Here is a 20,949-nt window from a genome sequence, read left to right as displayed (position 1 = left end):
AAAACTGGCTAAACTGGCTAAATTTAAGCAATGAATCCACCATTTCACAATTAAGTTTTCAAAAATGCTGACTCCAAACATTGATTAAAAACAAAAATATTTTAGGTGGAGTGTGACTTTTAAGTACAAGGGAATCCATAGACTAAAAACTTATCTACATGGGCATATTTAATTCCATAAAGGAGTTGTGTGTTTCCTGTGAGCACATTTATGACACTGTGTGTGAGTATATTGCCATCTTAGCAGCCCTATCGATATATTAGGCGGATATTTTTTAAATGTGTTTTATACCACTTGCTTATTGGATGAAACTGACATTTGTATCAGTAAAAAAAACAAAAACTTTTTAGGCAATTGATGTTTCAGTCTGTGAGTGAAATATTTACTCGAGTTGTCCAGGCGATCCATGCTCTTCCAGGTGGGTAAAGACGCGGCCTTGGCTTCCCGCTTTAGAGAAGAGTACTCCTGAAAGTCGACGCTGCCCGCCCTGGCACCCTCCTCTTCTGGACCCTTGTCTGGGGACTCGTCACTGGTGAGCGAGAAAGCTGAGCGTGACCGCTGGAAGCACACAAATAGAGACATACAAATATGAGTAAAATGACACAGACACACAAAAGTACATATGACTGTGTGTCGGAGGAAAAAAATCCTCCTATGTAAGTGATCCGTAGCTGACCCTAGGTCCCTGGGTCAATAGGGCGTTCTTGAGGGGCAAACCGGTATATCCAAACCACATGTCCCTTCTATGTAATCAATGGGGTCTATGTCCAGCAGTGTTTTTCTACCCCGGGCACACAGATGACCTTTCTCAACTAGAAGCCGCAGACCATATGTGCAGATGACCGATGACCAATGTATATGCTGAGCGCCCTGAGGGGTGAAGAAGAGGGCACCTCCTTACGTGGATATAAGGCCGCTCTCTTCACAAGAAGGGGGTCAGACTTTCTGGACTCTTCGCGAGTGTAGAAACTCTCTTCAAGGACGATTCAGCTGAATAAGTGTTCCTGTGACTCTGTTTAAATCTGATGTACTCGCTTGGTTCATGTTTGACGATTTGTACGCTCTTATGATTTTCCATATTTCATTTTGTAATAAATACTCAAGCGACAGCGAGCTCGAAATACTTTTGATTTCTCACAAGGAAATACATTAATTTCCACCACACTGTGCACAAATGAACTCCACAGAGGTCAGAGGTCGAGCTCAGCCACAGAAGTGAGGTCTAGTTTACAGGAAACTTTTTTTTTTTAACAATTTTAAAGCTGAACAACCTCCTTTTTCTAAGTTTTTGCTGACAGGAAGTTTAAAAACATCTAGAGAAATAATTTGCACTTGGAGATGGGCATTGGCACCTGGACAGAAAGCACATATAATATCCATATATGGTAATTACATAATACAAAGGGGAGCATTTAGAGGGACAAGTCTCCAACTCCGGCTGCGATTTAACATCACCATCAGCAGGTGGAGCTAGAAAACAGTAAATAGTATGTAAGGACAGGTTCTATGACTGCTTTTCTCTGGTGAAATAAAGAATAATACATGTATAATTGATTAAGATATTATAGCATAACATCTTTCTCTCTCTCTTACACAGACACATACACTCACAGGATTTTAATTAATTCTTAATTTATTTTATGGGACAACCCCTGATTTTACATCAATGTGACATCACAAGTTCAAAGTTGTTTTTTAAATTCTAATCTTTGCGAGTGTTTTTGTGGTGCTCTGTTTCTTGTATTAGCAAAGTTTAGTGCAAGTCTGTAAGTAGTTTCTGAATCGTGGCATAAGATTTAAAGAGAAAAAGCATCCATTTTTCAAAAGGGTGGGATGCAACATTAAGGTTTAGTGTTATGTAGTGCTGTAATACGGATGTGAGTGCAAATTTGCATGCATTGTGTCTCAATGAGCGTGTTTGCAGAGAGCTGATAAACAGAGCCCGTCCCATGGCAGGCTCAGCGGTTGAGGAGGATCCCTGTGTATTTCACAGGACTTTGATCTTCACTGAGTGAAACAGCAGGAAACAGAACGGAGAGGCCCGGGGAGCGCAGCTTTGATGCTCCGCTCACACACAGGACGATGACAAATCTCCAGGAGTCCCTGCTGACTAGTAGTGAGAACCATTGCCAGGTGTGTGTGTGTACTGTTGCATGTACTTTGTGTATGTGGGGATCTGTGTGTACTTTGTATAACTATGTCTTTGTAACTGCTGTATTGTTACTGTATTGTGTGTACTTTTCTCCAACCAGGAACATTTAGTGAAACAATGCGAGGTAAACTGTCTGATGTGGATTTTCTTCAGGCCCAGTCCAGGATATCAGTGATTCATACTTGGTTCAAATGACATTTGGAATACTTTCCATGCTTTGCTTTTGGCTGCTTATGGGGAAAATCCACTGTTTCATATTGTAACAATGACCTATTAGCCATGCACCCAAAGGTTTATTTGTTGCATCACTGGTGTCTTTTATCTGTTATCCAAAGAAAAATGGTGACACATGGATGATGCTCAAAGAGGTCACACTTCTGCCAAGTCAAAACTATCCTTTGAATTAGTTAAAGTTTTTATGACTTCAATCAAAATAACCCCAAAATAAACATCCTGCTGACTTTAAAATACTGTAAATAATTCGGGATTTTTAGGAATATAACAGCTTTAAATACAGCTTAATTTGAAGTGTGTTTGTGCGATGAACACTAGCATTCACTACAGCTGTAGTGCATTTGTCTCCAGATGTAGTTGGTGGTGTTTTGGCGCACAACACATTATATTTTGATCAATGCTGATTGGTTAAAGGCAGCTTCAATAGTTTCAAAATTTACCTGACATCCACGCCTAGTAGGATTTAATGACTGGAAACAGTCACCAATGGAGATTGGCCACACCCATATATTCACACAATGAATTTGGGTCTACAAACATCCTGCAGCTGAAGGAATTTAACATAGAGGGGTGGTACAAAAATTCCTAAAGCTGAGGTCTGAGACTGATGGACAATCACAAAACATCTTCAAGATGTTATTTCTGCTAAATGGGGCCTCTGATGCCAAAGGTGTTCTTACTTTTTCCAACAGAAGAGTATTACATGTATTGATGTTTTTGTTGAATAAATTATTGAAAAAGCTGTTTTTCCTTGCCTGTATTCAAGTCATCTATTTTTTGTGTGCACTGTTTCAAAAAGGATGAAGTGTTTGATTGTCCAAAAAAAAAAAGCCCACAATTTCCATGGGATGTACTTTTTTTTCGCTTGACTGTATGTGACCTGTGCTACTGAAAACTTACAGTGATGGGCTGCCAAACACAGCATTCCTGTGCCTTTTAAACCTGGCAAACACTCTGAAACAACGGCTGGTCCACCAAAACATAGACAGAGGAAAATAATACTGTATGTGCTGTGAAAGGAACTGAGACATGTACAGCTTGTGTACTGGAAAAAGCAAAGCATCCATTTTTAAACAGATGGTGCACAATCAAAGAGCAAATCCTTTTAGTTAACACTGACAATTTACACCCACTAACAAGGCAATTTTGTTTTGACTTAACAAGATATATATGCCTTTGGTTGTGTGAATTGCTTGCAGTGTCAGTCTGAGTGGAGACAGAGACTCACCCAGAGAGAGTAGGAGGTCTTGAGGGGGTCTTGTGGTCCTTGTGAGGAAGCGTGAGGCTGAGAAGGAGAGGGCAGTTCACTGGGCTGGATCAGAGACTGAGGCTGAGGCCAGACAAAGTCATACTCTGTTGGCATCTCTGAACGCTTCCTCCTCTGAATGATCTGAGAACAAAAGAAAGAAAAAAGAAGATGAGGAGGAGGTAGAGCGAGCGAGCGAGAGAGAGAGAGAGAGAGAGAGAGAGAGAGAGAGAGAGCATAAAGGCTATATGGCATACAGCAAGCTTTATGTAAAAAAATGGAAAATAATAATGCATGCAAATTGGAAAATACAGTCCTATAACTGCATTTTATATTTAGCCATGAATAATTTGCTATGATGAAAAATTAAAACCAATAATCCTGTTGCCATTTGAATTTGCATGTAAAATTATGCACTGAAATCCTCAAAGTGGAGATAAAAAAAAATACATTTTTCATTTCACTTCCAATGAATAGACGGCAAATGTTGGTTAAAACTGAAAAGCTATCAAATAACTGAAAACCTTGTTTAAAAAAAATTAAGCAGCTGTCATTTGAATGTAATGGTGTGCAGATTGTGACAAACTAAATTAACCTTTTCAAAGACTTTTTTCCTAAAACTCACATCAATTGCAAAAAATAAGAAAGAAATTTAACTTGCTGTGCCCTCTCGCACTAAAATATAATATCAGTTCAAAAGCTTTTGTTTAAAATTACACTGCTCTACTGATTTCTCTGTCAGTCTGTCTTTTTGAAGGCAGAGGTTGGGACCTAGCCTGATGTATTATGTTTTAATTTTCCATTTGAATAATGTTAACTTGACTTACCGCTTTGTCATGAACAGACAAATAAACCTGCTAAAATAAAACCCACTTACTTTTTGTACAATGGTTGTAGCAAGTTCCTCTATGAGCTCCTCTTTATGGTCCCGCAGATACCGAGCCTCATTCTGCTTCTCCTACACACACACACACACACACACACACACACACACACACACACACACACACACACACACACACACACACACACACACACACACACACACACACACACACACACACACACACACACACACACACACACACACACACACACACACACACACACACACACAAAGGGACTGTGAATTACCAGGAGAGGGCCTGTGCAGACGTCTTAGTCAAAAATCATGACTGCCGCCCGCTGATACTGCAAGTATGCAAGAGAAGAGGAGAAGTAAGAGGCCCTGATAGAGAAATATTGGATAGAAAAGAGGGGAATGCAGAGCAGGAAAGAAATAAAACAAAAAGGACAAACAAAGGAAAAGAGAGGAGGGAATTTGAAAGGGAGAACAAGAAGAAAAGAGTTATGACTCACTAGGCTGTCACAGAACTCCTCTGCCTTAGCGATGGCCTCCTCTATAGCCTCCTCAGCAACACGCAGGGCGACTGTGAGTGTCTCTGCCATACTGTGTCCTGGTGTCACACACGTAAACCACACGTGAACATCTGTATATGTACCGTACATACTCTATGGGACAGATCTACAGACACATTCCCATTCCCAACTTTTGAATCATTTAAAGAGAGCTTGGTTCTTGTAAACTGTCAGCACCAAGTTTAACCATGCTTCTGTGGATTGCACTGTTTGTTCCAGATTGAAATATCACAACAAATTTTTGATGGATTGCCATGACCTTTGTACAGATGTTCAAAGTGCCCAAGGGATGAATCCTAATAACGCTGGTGATCCCTGTACTTTGACATTTGTAGTTTTAAGTGACAGACTTCAATGAAAATTGGACAAGTTGCCATTTGGCACAAATATTCACATGTCCCCAGAGGGGAGATGTTAGAACTTTGGTGATCCTTTCACTTTACGTGGGGTACCATGATCAGGTCAAAATTAGAAAAAAAAAGAAAAGATTTGTGCGTTACCTTTATTGGACAAATTTAAATTTCTATGCCAAAATACTGCCAAATTAATACGATTCCCAATAGCCTCATCTCTACTTTGCATTTAGTGCTAAAGTAAAAAGGTTTATTGTTTATGTTTGTATCATTGTCTGATCTTATTGTGATTTGAATCCTTTTTGATTGGTTGTTGCAGCTTGAAACTCTATTTCTGAGCTATTGATATTTTGACGCATGCTTTACCAGGGAGTAACTACAGAGTTGAAGGTATGAGTGCGCCACTCAGAGAGTGAGACACTTAAAGGGAAAATACTATGTGCGGGCGCTGCTTTCACAGAAGAATGTGAAGTGATTATACATATAGCTATTATAAATTTGGCCTGCTAACCAATGCAGCAGCAGTGACGATGAAAAACAGCTCATGGATGCAATTTATTACTTTGCAAAGTAGCAAAAATAATAAGTCAATTACCACCTAAAACTATAGACACTAAATAAAAATGTCTAAACCATAATGATCAGTTCCCTGAACTTGCTCAAGTGACTCACCACAGCCTCAGTGTGTGATGTGTTAGCTAATGATCACATGCTAGTCTCAAAAAGAGGGACAGGGGGTGTTTAAAGAAGAGAGATGATGGAGGGAACTGAAAGGCAACAGAGGCCCTGTTAGGAATTGTGCCACACATTGCAAACACAAGAAATCTGCATGATGTTGAGGAAACATTCACACTATCACACACATTATCTCATTGGCAGATCTTTATCATTGTACAAACAACTTGTAATTACTAGTAAACAAATTAAATTGGCTTTATTGTTAGATATGGGCTGTTCAGTTGTGTGTTCAGTTTGCATATTTATTTTTGCATGAAGGAGTGTTTGTATCTATAAGTGCTGTCTGTGGTGGGTAGGAGGCTATCATTCTATATGTGTGTGTGTGTGTGTGTGTGTGCATTTGCAAGAAGGCATGTCAGTGGTTTTATGTGTATCCAGTGGATTTATGTTTGAGTACGTGCAGGTGAATTTTTATGTGCATGCAATTTAATGATTAAAAGAGGACTGTCACTATGTGTGTGGCTAGGAAAACGGTAATGGGAATAAATATAAAAAAAGATCAATACACAGCAGGCAAGAAAGAACTATCAAGTGGAAAAGATTATAGTTGATTATAATGGTGCATATTTGCAGTATCAAATTTGCAAAAGACTCCCTGTTCATCACAGTCATATGCTTCTCTCACCTTCACTCTGTTTGTAAAACATGGAGTCACTGCCACAGATGCTGCCATCGTTGTCGTTGCTTCCCTCGTGAACACTGCTTTCTGAAACAGAGAAGGAGTGAAACGAAGCATTCAGATAAAAGCGATCAAGCTGAGGCCTGTCACAGAAACTCTGAACATATCGTACCATATAACAATGTAGCTGCACACTTTTTTTGTGTGCTGCCACTACATTAAAAGTAGGTTACACTGCACACAATGCCACAGAACCACTTTTATCCTCTTGCCAACTGTATTCCCATCTCCATTTTGTCATCTTGTTAAATGTATTGTTTTCTTTCTTCTAACTAGGTGCTTTTCCCCATTGTAAGTAGAAGCAAAAACAAAATGACAGTTAAAAAGAAAATTACAATTCATCTGGTAATTCCCTTTGCCTTTCAAACAAATCACACGCTGGCACTCATCAAAGGCGTATTCTCGAAGCACAAGCATCACCATGTAGTGCATTTTTTCTTTATTCAGGCCAAGCCACTCGTGAGTTCATTTAAGTAAGTACCTTCTCAAACAAACTCCAAAATCTAAAGTTTCAGCAAAGGGACATCTCTGTGACCCAAAATGGAAATTTGTACTTACTCAGGTCTACTTAAAGAGCCGTGAAATCCGAGAGAAAGTATAGCGGTTACAACATCCCCGCCTTCATAACCACATATTCCCTTTGTGGCCCATTAACTCCTGTTAGATATCTCTCCTGTGGGTGTGAGGGTGTACTTGGACATGCAGCTTATTAAGAAGACAAACTGTCAGACAGCACAGCAGGAGAAGTGCCAAACCACCAAGGCAAAGCTCCCTGTCTGACCACACTCCAGGTACATTTCCATCTCATCCCCTGACGATATGGATCCACCCAAAACACAACGTCAACCCAGGCTACAGATCCGCCTTTGGTCCTCACATGAACTTGTTTCCATTTACTATCCCGAGCCAAAACAAAATCAAACCTCAACCCCAAACCTAAGCCTTGTTCCAGCACCTCAGCCCCTGCTGCTGACAAAACACAAACCAAAAACCAAATTCCATGACCCACATTCTTGGCCCGTCTTTGCCTCTGCCATTAACCTAGTCCTGTTGCACCCACTGGAGTCATTGTCTGAATGCACAGAAAAACAAATGCTCCTGGTGGTTTTGGTGCGAGTGTAGCTTCAAGCAGCCAGAACCACTCATTGATCTCTGCCATAACTAACTGTAAACACTGCCAAGGCAACAGCCCGCCATTACAAAACGCTGCCAGTGTTTTCTATTGGATGAAATGATATCTCTCACAAATGTAAATATTTGACCAAGAGCAGCATTACACTTCATACAAGGCTTTCAGAAAGGTTTTGAATAAGTCCCATGCATGAAAGTAAGAAGTCAAGCAGACAAAAAACAAATACATCAAAATCAAAGAAGTTGGCGTTTTCTCACTTTTTCCCTTGACAGCAGCAGAAACACAGCCGGCTGTCAGATATGTTATGCTATTTCAGCTTTACTGCCAAGACGAGGTGCTGTTTGTCAAAGCTCTGCGACATTTTAGTGCAGCAATCACAAACTCTTACGTTACTTCACTTTGACACGCGCTGACATGCTATAACTCAACCACAGAAGACAATGTTTGATGTTTCTCCACAAATCTATCTGCAGGGAACAGCTGCCTGAACAATAGCTTCAGCCCTGAGGTGCATTTTCCTTACTCTACTTCGAGGAGTTTTATGTGATTTCATGCTGCCGTGTGTATCTCCATTTAAAGGCCCAGGACTGGGGAGGACTCCCAGTTGCGGCACGGTGTAACAAGTCCATCGACCATTACATGCTCCACTCGTTCTTCCCCGCCAGAGTTGTCTCACCTTGACTGAAGCCGCTTTCAACGGAGCTGTGCTGTTCTCGCCTGGTTAGAGCTGAATTATTGTTCCTCGCAGTGTGGAAAGGGACAATAGGTGGGGAAATTACCTGCAGCAGCTCAGGACAATATGGACACAAAAGGACTGCTATCACAGAAAGTGAGACACCTCGCAAGAATCCCACACTCACGGGGAAGCAGGAAAGGTGAAACTGCACACGCACGCACGCACGCACGCACGCACGCACACACACACACACACACACACACACACACACACACACACACACACACACACACACACACACACACAGAATAAGCCATTCCTAACAGTCACTTGAATGCATCCTCAAGTAGGCTTCCCTATGTGCAGTGTCTGTTCATACTGGACAAGAAAGAAAAGGTAAATGTGTGTTATCTGTGAGGACAGAGGATCATTTTATTATGTCCATTAATTTGTCGGACTGCAATGGTCTGAGGTAAACTATTCACAGTTATCTGTGGTACCTGTGGTGACTTTGCAGGTTGAGATTTTACAGATAAAATACTGTTGGATATACTAAAGTCTACAACAGTATATAAAATGGGTAACTTACATTATAAACTTACAAAGCTGATAAGGCAAATGCGTTGGCGAACATTTAACATTCTTCTCACCAGCTCTGGGGGTAGATACCAGTCTTTTTACGCTCCTAAATGCTTTACATTGTTCATCAGCTAGATGCTATTTTATTTTCAACATTCAGTGCTGCGCAAGTAGTATATGCTAGAGTTTTGTAACCTAGTTTGATCAAAACAGTGGCATGTAGTAGTGAGGAAGAAGGTTGATTGGAGCAGTAAAACCAAAACAAAGCGCTGAAAGACACTGAAGAGCTCCATGGGGCTGAAGGTAACAACCGTTTGAGTTGATGTTTCTATGGGTGAGTTTGTCAATATGAGCCAGTCTATTCAAATTACAGATCTTTATTCTAAAATATTGACTGTTTTAGATAAAGAATATACAAACTTCTGTTATTTCAGACACCAAACATGATGAAATGATTCATATCTCTCAGCTTTACAGCTTTTGTTTCACATAAATGACTGCCAAAGTGGGAAACCACATCATTGTTGTCTTTGTCATCCATTCATGCCTACTGTCATCATGAGTCATGTATGACAAGGCAGCAATGATACAGTGACTAGTGAGACACAACAGAGTGATGGATTTGTCATTAGAAGTCCCAGAATGACACTGGTGCCTGTCATTACAGAGGTGATGGAGAGTCTGTGTGTGTGTGTGTGTGTGTGTGTGTGTGTGTGTGTGTGTGTGTGTGTGTGTGTGTGTGTGTGTGTGTGTGTGTGTGTGTGTGTGTGTGTGTGTGTGAGTGTGTGTGTCTTGGTGTGTCTCAGTCCAGCACATTTCTTCTCTCTGTATTTTCTCTCCATCATCTTATCTGTTTGCCTTATTGCTTGCAACTCTAGAAAACTTATGACTGAGATTTAGAGTCAACTTTTATTCAAAACTTCAAAGTTTTATTGAATCCTTGCAGATGTTTTTAAGGTCATTGTGTGCTATGAGACACCAAAATACAGGCTGTGCCTGCAATTATTTATTGTGTTCACTTATTCTCTACTTCCTGTACAATAAAGACTCAATTTAGTAAGTAGTAAACAAAAATTTTGGACAGTAATGACTCATTGTTAGCTTAAATTGTCATTGATGATTGTAAGGCATTCTCAAGTGTTTATTGCCATAATAGTTAAGTTTGCATCTTAAATTGCATTTTGGAATTGCCGGCACATAGTGCACCTGTAACTGGACTTTATTCACTCAATTAACAGGAGAACAATATATGGTGCACAAATCTGATGCAATAAATTAAAAATAAAATATATACATACAGGGCACCATATACTCAATAGGGAGTGTTTTTAGTCACAGCTATAGACTTAAATATCACTGAAGAGAAGGCAGGCTAGCAGTGTGGATCTAAAAGATATGAAACCCAGTATACACTGAAAACAACTTGAGTGTTCTGTCTTGAACAATCCAGCTCTCCTTAAACATTAATCATTCGGCATTGTGTGTAATACCAATTGAGGTTGGGGAGATTGTTCAATCTTGACGAAACACCATTGGCACTAACTTCAATAATCTTGGTCATGTTTATCAAGTTTAAGGCACTCAGAGGGCAAAGGCCATTATGGCAGACCATCAAACACCCTCTTCATGCAGAGTTTCATCTCCTGCCATCAGAGAGGAGGTAGTTACACTTTCCCAGGGAAGGCCAAATCAAACAGATATCTGAGATCAATGGTACCGTCAGTTGTTGGGTTTTTAAACAAGCAGTAGGCCGAGTTTCTATTGCACACACACTTTAGCAAAGGACTAATCAACATGTTGACATTGAAGTTAGTATTTAGATCACAGGAGAGCTGCGGCTACAGGCTCACAGAGCTGCTAGATGTAGTCAACATTGTGCTATTCCAACATCACACGTTAATATTTAATCGTACTATTTTATGCCAAATAAATGAAAATTCTGTTATTTTGGTCAAATAAGATGAAATATTGCAAAATTGCATGGTCTCCTTAACAATGTTGGATAAGTTGACTGAAATATACAGAGTGTCATAAAGAGAGGCTATGTGGAGAGAGGAAGGGAACAAAAGGAAGCGAGTGTATAAATAAATGAGCCAGTACAGCTCCACTTAGAGGCAACACTGAAGTGCCAGCAGCAGCAGCAGGAGGAGGAAGGAGAGTCCAGACGGTTTCCTTTCAATTACATTGCAGCATCTGGCACACATTCTCATTAACAAAGCCCTCAGAACAATGGCTGAGCGGACCGGATGTCTGTCTACATCATGACAAGCTGGGTGGTAGTGGAAAGTAAACAAACCCATGTGAAATTTATTTGTCTCTTTAATTTTGCAGATAGCTGGGAGTTTTATTTATCTTTTGTTGAGATGATATCAGTGCAATTTAAATCTGTCATTGAAATAAACTACAGGAAAAATGATGGAGGGTGCTTGAGAAAATAATTTTATCCATATTTCTGACCATCCAGGTGGTGCCCGCAGCATTTACAAGAGTGTGCTGTAATGCGAGTGTGGAAATGAATTGGTCCCGTGATACACGTGGCCTTTAAAGTTCAAATGATGGAGGTGGAATACAAAATGAAGGAGCAAAATGTCTCCAACAATTACAAACAGCTTTCCTTATTTAAATTTAAAATTTTCAAGGAACAAATTCGACCTGCAGGTCACAGTACTTACTTGAAAGGACTGACTTCATGACTTAAAACAAGCCTTTGATTGGGCTAGTCTTTTTAATGCGTGAACCAGAGCAAGAACAACCCAATAGAAAACAACCCAGAACGCAGCCTGGACAGAGAAGTAGAAAATGTTCAGCCAACAGTAGAAGAAAATGCCAAACCCACATAAACCACTGCATGAAACAAAAACATAAAACAAAGAACATCTAGGAAACCAGTGTTCAACTCATTGTATTCTCAAATTATTGAAAGGAGTTGAAAAGGACAGTTAAATGGTGATTTAAATTAGCACAAATATCATCGCTGTTGCATTCAGCATGTATCACCACAAATCCTCCAAAAATCTGAAATCAGATCAGACTGACTTTACAGACAAAGTTACGTCCAGTTGCTAAAGGTCAGAGTTTTCAGTTCATCTCCTCCATTCGACACACGGACGTCTGTGAATGCATGCAAGCTGACAAATCTACGCTTGTGCAAAAAGACTCGGTACCGTTCTTGACACCATTGTGGTCCGAGCCTTGTAGTCGTTTGATTTTCAACAGCTGTAGCTCTGGGCTCCTGTTTAACATTGTACCCTCCAATCCTTACAGACAAAGCACTGTACTGTGAGTCACCAAGCTTTCAGCTCAAACAACACTGACAACAAGAAGGATCCCAAAAGCGACAATATTCCCACAACTGTCTGAAGTACTTGAGCCACGCTACAGTGGCTTTATCTCGCACCGTCCCTTAGAAAGCCTGAAATGAGTACAAATCTCCTGAACGACCAAGTGAAGCAGGAGGTCCTCGTGTTTTGTTCCCACATTCTGCTTCTGCTGAGCTATTTTGGCAGGACAGCACAATGACAAACCCAAGGTCACTGTTCACATTGTCCTGGCAGTGTCTCACTAGATTAGCCACATCGAACCTTCTGCACTGCAGTTCAGTGTTGAAAGTTGAGACCGTTTTTAGCTAAGTAACCCCTCAATGGACGGAAATGGATCCGGAAAGTGTAATTCTCAATTTCTATTCCGTTTCTTTGATATTATTTCTTTCTCACATTTCTTGATATACAGTTTTTCAAAACAGTACTGCACCTACTTTTTGAATGGATTTAGCTTTGTTACACCCAACAGCTGTAAAAAGAAAAAAAAAAGTCTCCTCTGGAAAAATTGAAATCAATTGGAGCCATTATGTGACCTTGTTTGGTAGTATTTGCAAAAGGTTGCAGCACACAAAATAAAAGCAGAGCCAAAGCGTGAACTAGGACACTACAAACACATCTACATTTGAAGGAAACCATTGGAAGGCAAATAATAATCACTGAACCATGATCCACTTGTCACAGCTTTTGTTAACACTTTATTGTTGATTCTGTATCATTTGGATTTCATTTTTAATTTCATTCATAAACGTAGAATCACAGTGATGATCAGAGAAACTGAATGATGGAAGAAAAACTGACATCTCAATCAACAAACAACTGATCAATAAGCCAAAAACAGTCTGACCACCAATTATTCACTAGTGATAGTGTTATTAACATCAGCCGTGCAGACACACAAAAGGACATCAACACTTAATTTGTTACTGAAAAGGTGATTTCAATACTGGAAGCTTCAAAACTCCTTTTTTCTCTGCTTCTGCTCTCTCTCAATTTTCTCACCAGAGAGAATGGCATGTTTAAAGATGATCATGTGTTTGAGCATTTCTTGAGTCTCCGTCATGTGACTAGATAGGCATGAAGCCTCCCATAGATATTTGGAGGGATGTGACAGCAAACACAAAAGATCCATCATTCCTGGTCTTGATTTTTTTTCTAAATGACTCACCTCATTGCGTTTCATGGCGAATTTTATGATGCTAACTATACCATAAAACCAAAGCGGTACAGAGGGATGTAACTGTAAGTATTACGTTGTAATGGAGATATTTAACAAATAGCTGGTTATAAAAATTTAAAAGTGTGGGCCTCGGTGCTAATACCTGTTTATTACAGTGGAAGTAAAAATGATATCCCTCAGATATATTTTAGAAAGATGCACAGCCACAGCAATGCATACATGAACATATGAATAGTAAACTTGCCAGTTGTTTTTTATTTAACATACAATTGTTTATAATAGTTTGACAATTTAAGAAATACTTATTTGTTTTCTTGCTGAAAATTAGATGACAGGTGCCAGCTGTCTGTATTGTGAATATGAAGCTGTAGCTGTTAGCACAGGTTTGCTTTAAAAAATGGGAAGAAACATTGAGCCTGGCATGATTCAGTTTGTACAAAAACCAACATGCTATGTTACAATATTGTTTCTTTGCTGGGAGCAGTAACTTCCAACACTAACTTCAACCAGCCTTTTCTACACAAAAGCTGGATTTGGCTAAATAGTAACAGTACCAGGGTAGCGGTTTCCTGCTGAACTAAGCTAACCAGCGGCTAGTGGGCATGGCTTTTAATAAGGTGGACTGACATCGTGCAATATTTACCTTAATCTCATCTAATTCTTGGTAAGAAAGCAAATAAGCATATTTGACAAAACTATGCCTATGAGTGTCATATATTGTTGATTTGTGTAAAGTCTTTTTACTAGGCAGAAAATTCCCATCCACATTCCCATCTACAACTAATTTAGAGTTACCAGTTGTAACCTGTATGTCTTTTGACAAACTTCACACAGAAATGGTCCATCCAGCAGGTTTGAAGCAGGTTTATCAACTCATTTCATTTCAAATGAAGTGATTCTATATTTGAAACAGAAAATGATGACTCCCGATATCATATTTCAAGGGATTTATATTGATAATTATTTTTATTGAACAAAGTGAGATGCTCCATGTTCTTATTATATGTGAAAGAACAATTTTTCCGCCTCGAACCGTTTACCAGTAACTACTGTTTCCTGTCACATCTAATAGCCTCAGTTTGTTGATACGCAGCCTCTTGTTCACTGCAAGGCAAACAGCTTTTACTGCTACAGTGTTTGGGAGAGACTATAACGTAAACACAACTGCTGCACACACTTGTTTAATTTCATGCTATACTGCCATCAAAGGCATTAATTACTAATTTAACACACACACACACGTGTTTGGCATCTGCCGATCCACATAACGAGGCATTTGGACGTGTTCAGTGAAAGAGAAAGATCGGTGGATGATTTATGCAAGTCTTGTTTTTTCACTTCACATATGTGCTGTTTGTTTATCTTCAGAGTATATAGTCACCAACACTTCATACATGTGTAATGTGAAAACTCCCGTAGGGACCACATCCATCATGCAGAGCAACACTTCCACCTGTGTGCGCGCGCACACACACACACACACACACACACACACACACACACACACACACACACACACACACACACACACACACACACACACACACACACACACACACACACACACACACACACAGGATGGTGTGATGTTTGTTGCAGGTCACACAAGAGCATTACTTCCCGCCACAAGAGAAGACGGACATGAAAATACAAATTGCCCACTGCCTTCTCTCTTCCTTGTGCTTTGAAGGTCACACTTTCTCTTCTGGGACATGATAGATGTAGAACAGTCACATCGCTTCTCACCGACTGTCATGTCAGCTGACATTTCACATTTGTATTGAATTGATTTCAATATGGCCCCCTGGAGATAATAAAAAACGAAACATTCTTTGCTACCACACGTGTTGTAGTAAAGTAGTAAAGCCTATATTTCATATATGGTCGGGAAATGGTTTATGAGAACGTTTTACATTCCTGCGGCTGCTTTTCTATATGAAGAGCGGAGACTAGAGGCTACATCATAAAAGGTATTTTTCTTGGAGCAAAGTAGACCAAGTCAGATGGTGTAACATCAGTTTGTTAATGGGCAACATTACATTTTCTTTCCAATCTCATGTAGATCTACTTGCTGAACTAAAATCTCATTATATTCTGTTCAATTGAAAGCACAGAAGTACTGATATAAATCATAGTAATTTTTGTTTGTTATATACTTATCGCAAAAAAGGTTTTAGAAGGAATTTTCTTTCAAATAGATTAAAAGCTGTAATTTTCACAGCTGCAGCTTTGTCTTCTTTGTTGATATTTTTAAAAATCCCTTTTGATTCAGTCTGATGTGGAAGATAAAGGAGATGGGTGAAATAAGAAAAAACAAGATATTATTCATGTAAATACAAACAAGACTACAGAAAATGGGAAAGAAATTTGAGACTATAACTCAGGAAAAGATCTTTGACAGCCAGTACATCTAAGACCCTCCTGTACAAGCCACTGACACTTTAACAATCAGATACACACAGGCAGCATTCAGGGCCTCCACATGCACACATGTCACAGTACATCCATATCATATGGTGAGTAGCTTGCCAGTTAGTGGAAGCAGCGATGCGAGAATTTGGGAATTGGAAACGGGGTAATCTGTTGGACTCATGCAAGCTGGGAGACCATCAGCCGAGTCACATAATCCGAGGAGAGGAGAGGAGAGGAGAGGAGAGGAGAGGAGAGGAGAGGAGAGGAGAGGAGAGGAGAGGAGAGGAGAGGAGAGGAGAGGAGAGGAGAGGAGAGGAGAGGAGAGGAGAGGAGAAAACAGAGGACAGTGGAGAACTAGTTTGAGTTCAATGTAGAGAATGATATTTAATTAGGGGGAGAAAAGTGTAGAGGAAATCACAAAACTGGAGGTTTACGAGGAGAATCACAGAATCACAACCACAATCACGATTGTCCTGTGAATAATTTATTTTTGACATTTTTATCCCATCAAGATATCAATGTTCACTTTTACAATAGCTGGAAGTGCGTCTGCAAAAATGAAATTATAATAGTGTCACAGTTAATAACAGACATAAATCTTGCATTGCCTGGAGTCACACTGGAACTGAATACTGTATGTGTTGCATAGTAGCAGACGTGATTTCTTGTGATCGTGGTATTCATTTTGCACATATCACAACAAAATCACTTTATAAACTAAAGACAAAATAAAAAACATTTATGGTGTGTATTCTTAAACTTCCCCTGATCTCAACCTTGTCCAGTAGTGCCTCAAGTTTGGCCTGATTTATTCTCTCTGTGCTCTCTATCCATTTAATCCCGTGTACCAGGGTACGAAATAATGCCTCCGATCATGGTGCAGCCGGGTCAAAACAATGTTACGTGGAGAGGGCTGGGCGGGAGGCTGCCTACGCTGTCCTGAACAGGACGCAAAGTGGCCTGAGCCTGAGATTAACAGGCAGGACGAGTCCACGTGGCAGCTCAGCCGTACTCACCACCATTGCCAAATCTGACATACTCACACACGAGCAACAACACCGTCTTACCCAAATCTAGAAAAGATCACGACATCCACAGGAGCAAAAAAGTATTTAAAAAAAATTAGCTGAGCCTTTTGAGATTTGAGATTTCTCAAACAAATAAATAACAGTGATGAAATAATGAAAAACTGAAAAAAAAGAAAAGTGAAAAAGTAAATAGAGTCAAGCTCCACATAAGCACTATCAGCCTGAACTGAAAGTGTGAGTGTCTGAGAGGAAATATTTGTTTCTACATGCCAGTAAAAAGTAATTAAGTTAATTATTCTGCAAGAGAGAAAAATGTGTGAAACAAAGTGAGTGATCATTTAACAAAGCAGACTAATGAGCAATCAAGTGAGCTTGTCTCTTAATGTCCAACCAAACACTTCCATCTCTCTTTTTTTTTACTTGAGGAGAAGGACTATTATGTCTCTGGCCAAACCAGTGAAATTTCTTTAATCACAACATGACAAAAACATTGCCAGAGACAATACGCTGCTCTGCAATCAAAATTATAATAAGAAAAAAAATCAATGGCAAAAGAATACAGACGATAAAGTTACCTGGTAGATCAGAGAACACTCCTCTCTCGATAATGTGCTTTCTGTACAGAGTCTTCAAAACCTTGGCGCTGCCGAACCTCTTGAAGCGACTCTTCACATTGTTATAATACCATTCAAGCGACTGTGTCCTCAAAACCCTGCAGACAGGAAAGATTGAAGGAGCGAAGAAAGAAAGAAAGAAAGAAAATAGGAAATTAAGTCAAAAATAACAGATGGCAGTGAAACTGGCAGGAATCAGATTTTATTATTTACACCAGAATTAGAACTTTGAAGTGAAGCCAAAACCGTTAACTCTGCGCAAGTTGTGTCCTTTAATTATCATGGAGTAGATAACCAGACATCAGAGGCTTTTTTGAATTTTTTTAGAAATGCATAAAGCCTTTAAGGGATACTATCCAACAGAAAAAGAGGCAGACAGGCCTGTGGTGATGTGTAATTGTGCACAATTAATATAGGTTTGTGTTTGCTGTCAGACTGTCATATTTAAAGCCCAGCTCTTTGATGTGCAGCAAATAATTGGCCTTTTAAGGGGATTCAGTGGTGCTTCTGTCTGTGTGTAGGCTGTATTAAAGATATGAAAAGTATTGTGTGCAGTACTGTTATGCTGTATCTAAGCTGTGTATTGTGTATCTAACTGGGTTTCCAGATGGGACGTCACATAATTTTCCAGGCTTTTGCTCATTTCTTGGTGCACAGGCCGTTGGGTGCTTGAATGCCGACCAGTCAGACCTTAGCACAGAGCGGATGATTACATAAGCAGTAATTCATAACGGAGAGGGTTATGAAAAGCCCTCAGAAAAGCGCTCTCCCTTTGCGCCAGTGTTGCATTGGATTGCATGAAACTCTGCCAAATTTGTGTTTAATCTCGCCGTGCCTCCTGCTCTCCTTTTGCTTTCCCCTGCCACTGTCACAAACATTAGTGAGTCCGAACGTAGACAATGCACCGAGACAGATTTACTGTTCAAGGAGAAAAAAGCACACCAACACACACTGTGTACACAATAGTAAGTCCTAATTCTTCACAAACATAATACAAATCCCCAAGTATTTCCTTCTCCAATGACGGTATGTCATGTGTAACAAACACACACACACACACACACACACACACACACACACACACACACACACACACACACACACACACACACACACACACACACACACACACACACACACACACACACACACACACACAGACATGCATAATACATGTTTTGTAATTGGTTTGTAATATAAGCTCCATATAAATAACTTCGTTAAAAGAAATCCATGTTGAATTTTTTTTTTTCAGACTTAAACAGGTTTGCGATTTGGGAGGAGTGCTAAACTTAATGTTACTCTTCTTTTTCATGCAAATACACAAACAAAAGCTGAAAGTAGTTCAGAACAAATATACAATACACCTTTTCATAATTGCCTCGAGTGAGAACGAATGGGTTTGAGGCTGAGACTTGTATGCTTGGGCTACACGTTACTGTATAAATGGTTCTACATGCTGCATAATAAATCATTGGCTCCATTTCACAGATTATGAAAGAGCAAGGAGGAAGAGAGAGAATATCTGACGAAACGTTTTAGGGTGTGCAGAGTTGATGCTTCTGCTCAATGAGTAGACAGGCTGTAGAAGGCGAGGGTGAAAATAGCCATGCTAATAAAGCGATCCTGAGTGCCCCTGAGGCCACGAGAGCTGCCACATCTCTACCCACTCCCTCCTTCTTAACCTCCCTCAGCTACTCCCCTCCTTGGATTTATTGTCCGAGCTCCAGTAAAGAGGCTGGCTCTTTTTTTAAAAAAATTTTTTATCTCCATCTGGGCCCGAGGAAAAAGGCACATAAATGAATCTGAAGGACCAACATAGTGATGAGGTGGCATAATACGAGGCAGAAATACAAATACTGTAGATTAAACTTGCTGTCTGAAATGAGCTGGTCCATCACAGGGCAACCTTTGAACTGGCAGACATAATGGAGAAGAAAAAGTGCAGCAAGGTTGTGGTGAAGAAATTGTTGTCTGAGTGGAATCTTAACTCATTTTCAAATGAAGATGTATGCCCGAGTAGCATCTACAGTGGCACAAAATGGAGATAATATATCACTCATACTGTTATTTGTTCCTGTTGCTTAGCCCTATGTTCTAGCCAGAGATTGAAAAACTGCTCATAGCTTCCGAGTCTGAAAAGTGAGCCCAGTGCAGAAGTGCCATAAACTGCAGTACCACCGAGGGCCATTGGGGGTTGGCTCGAAAAGTTTCTGGCTCCGTAGACTCTCATTTAAATTCTCTCATTAAATACAAACTCTATAAAAACATTTTTACAAAAGAATGTTCCCTTACATTAAAATACAATACATATCAAGATACTTTAAGACTTTATTGTCCACTGGACAAATTCAAAGCTTGACAGGATTGCCACGCTAATATGGTTGTTGAGCTATGTATGACAATGACTATTTTGGAGGCACGGCAAGTTGAAAATCAGAAATTAATAGCATCTACAGTGTACACAACATACTGTATTTATTCATCTTTTTAATTTGTCATTATGTGTTTCACCTTAAAATTAGCTTCACCATAGTGCACTGCTTTCATTCCTTGGCTTATCAATCACATTGGCACCGAAACAGATGCTAAGTGAATGCAAACTTCAGATTAGGCATCTGCTTTCTCCCACACCAGCAACACAAACACTTTTTATAGGCAAGCTTTCCCTTTCAGGAAAAAGAGAGCGAGAGAGAGAGAAAAGGATTTAGGACAGTGGGAGAGACGTCTTGATGAACGAAGCATGACATTGCTTCCCTGGAGTGATCTGATCTAAAAAAGAGATGAAGCAGGGAGCAGAGTGGAGTGGATAAGCAGAGGCTTTCAAGCAGGAGCGCCACTGTTGTGTGAGCTTCTGCAAATACTCATTTCATAATGAGGCTGGGAGATTCCCTGATGCTCGGCTGCTGCATGAATAAGTAAGAGGGATTCCTGTGGATGGTCTCCTGACACTAGGTTTACCCTTCCTCAATCATCACTTCACTCAGCTCTGTGTGGAAGCTTGGGAACCGCCCCCCTGCTCACCCTTTCCTCTTCTCTGCAGCCCTTTAGCCCTCAATACTTCAGAAGACCAATTTGCACATATAAATGAGGCCTAAATAAAATATATAGAAGAAGATGTAAAAGAAGTTCAATAAAAAGTAGTTGCCTTTGCTGAGTTTCCACCTCCCCTAGCAAAGGGAACTATTAC

At 40.0% G+C, this 20,949-nt stretch overlaps 1 protein-coding gene across 5 annotated transcripts in view; it reads right to left on the bottom strand.

The window, feature by feature from the left end:
- myripb (myosin VIIA and Rab interacting protein b) overlaps positions 1-20,949 on the bottom strand; it is a 105,874-nt gene that overhangs the window by 9,453 nt on the left and 75,472 nt on the right. For all 5 annotated transcript variants that reach the window (XM_069705548.1, XM_069705545.1, XM_069705546.1 and 2 more), the window contains 6 exons: positions 17,721-17,857; positions 6,768-6,848; positions 4,992-5,089; positions 4,510-4,590; positions 3,615-3,776; positions 387-558 (listed from right to left, as the gene is read on the bottom strand). In XM_069705548.1, coding sequence (XP_069561649.1) covers positions 387-558; positions 3,615-3,776; positions 4,510-4,590; positions 4,992-5,089; positions 6,768-6,848; positions 17,721-17,857 — 731 coding nt within the window. The remainder of the gene's footprint in view (positions 1-386; positions 559-3,614; positions 3,777-4,509; positions 4,591-4,991; positions 5,090-6,767; positions 6,849-17,720; positions 17,858-20,949) is intronic.

Source organism: Brachyistius frenatus, unplaced genomic scaffold (assembly GCF_029030835.1).
Source record: "Brachyistius frenatus isolate BFR_SWC_R1_liver_20210118 unplaced genomic scaffold, ASM2903083v1 Contig_57, whole genome shotgun sequence".
In the NCBI taxonomy this organism is placed as follows: domain Eukaryota; kingdom Metazoa; phylum Chordata; class Actinopteri; family Embiotocidae; genus Brachyistius; species Brachyistius frenatus.
Note: the sequence above shows the minus strand (reverse complement) of the source record. Positions and strands in the feature narration are given on the sequence as shown.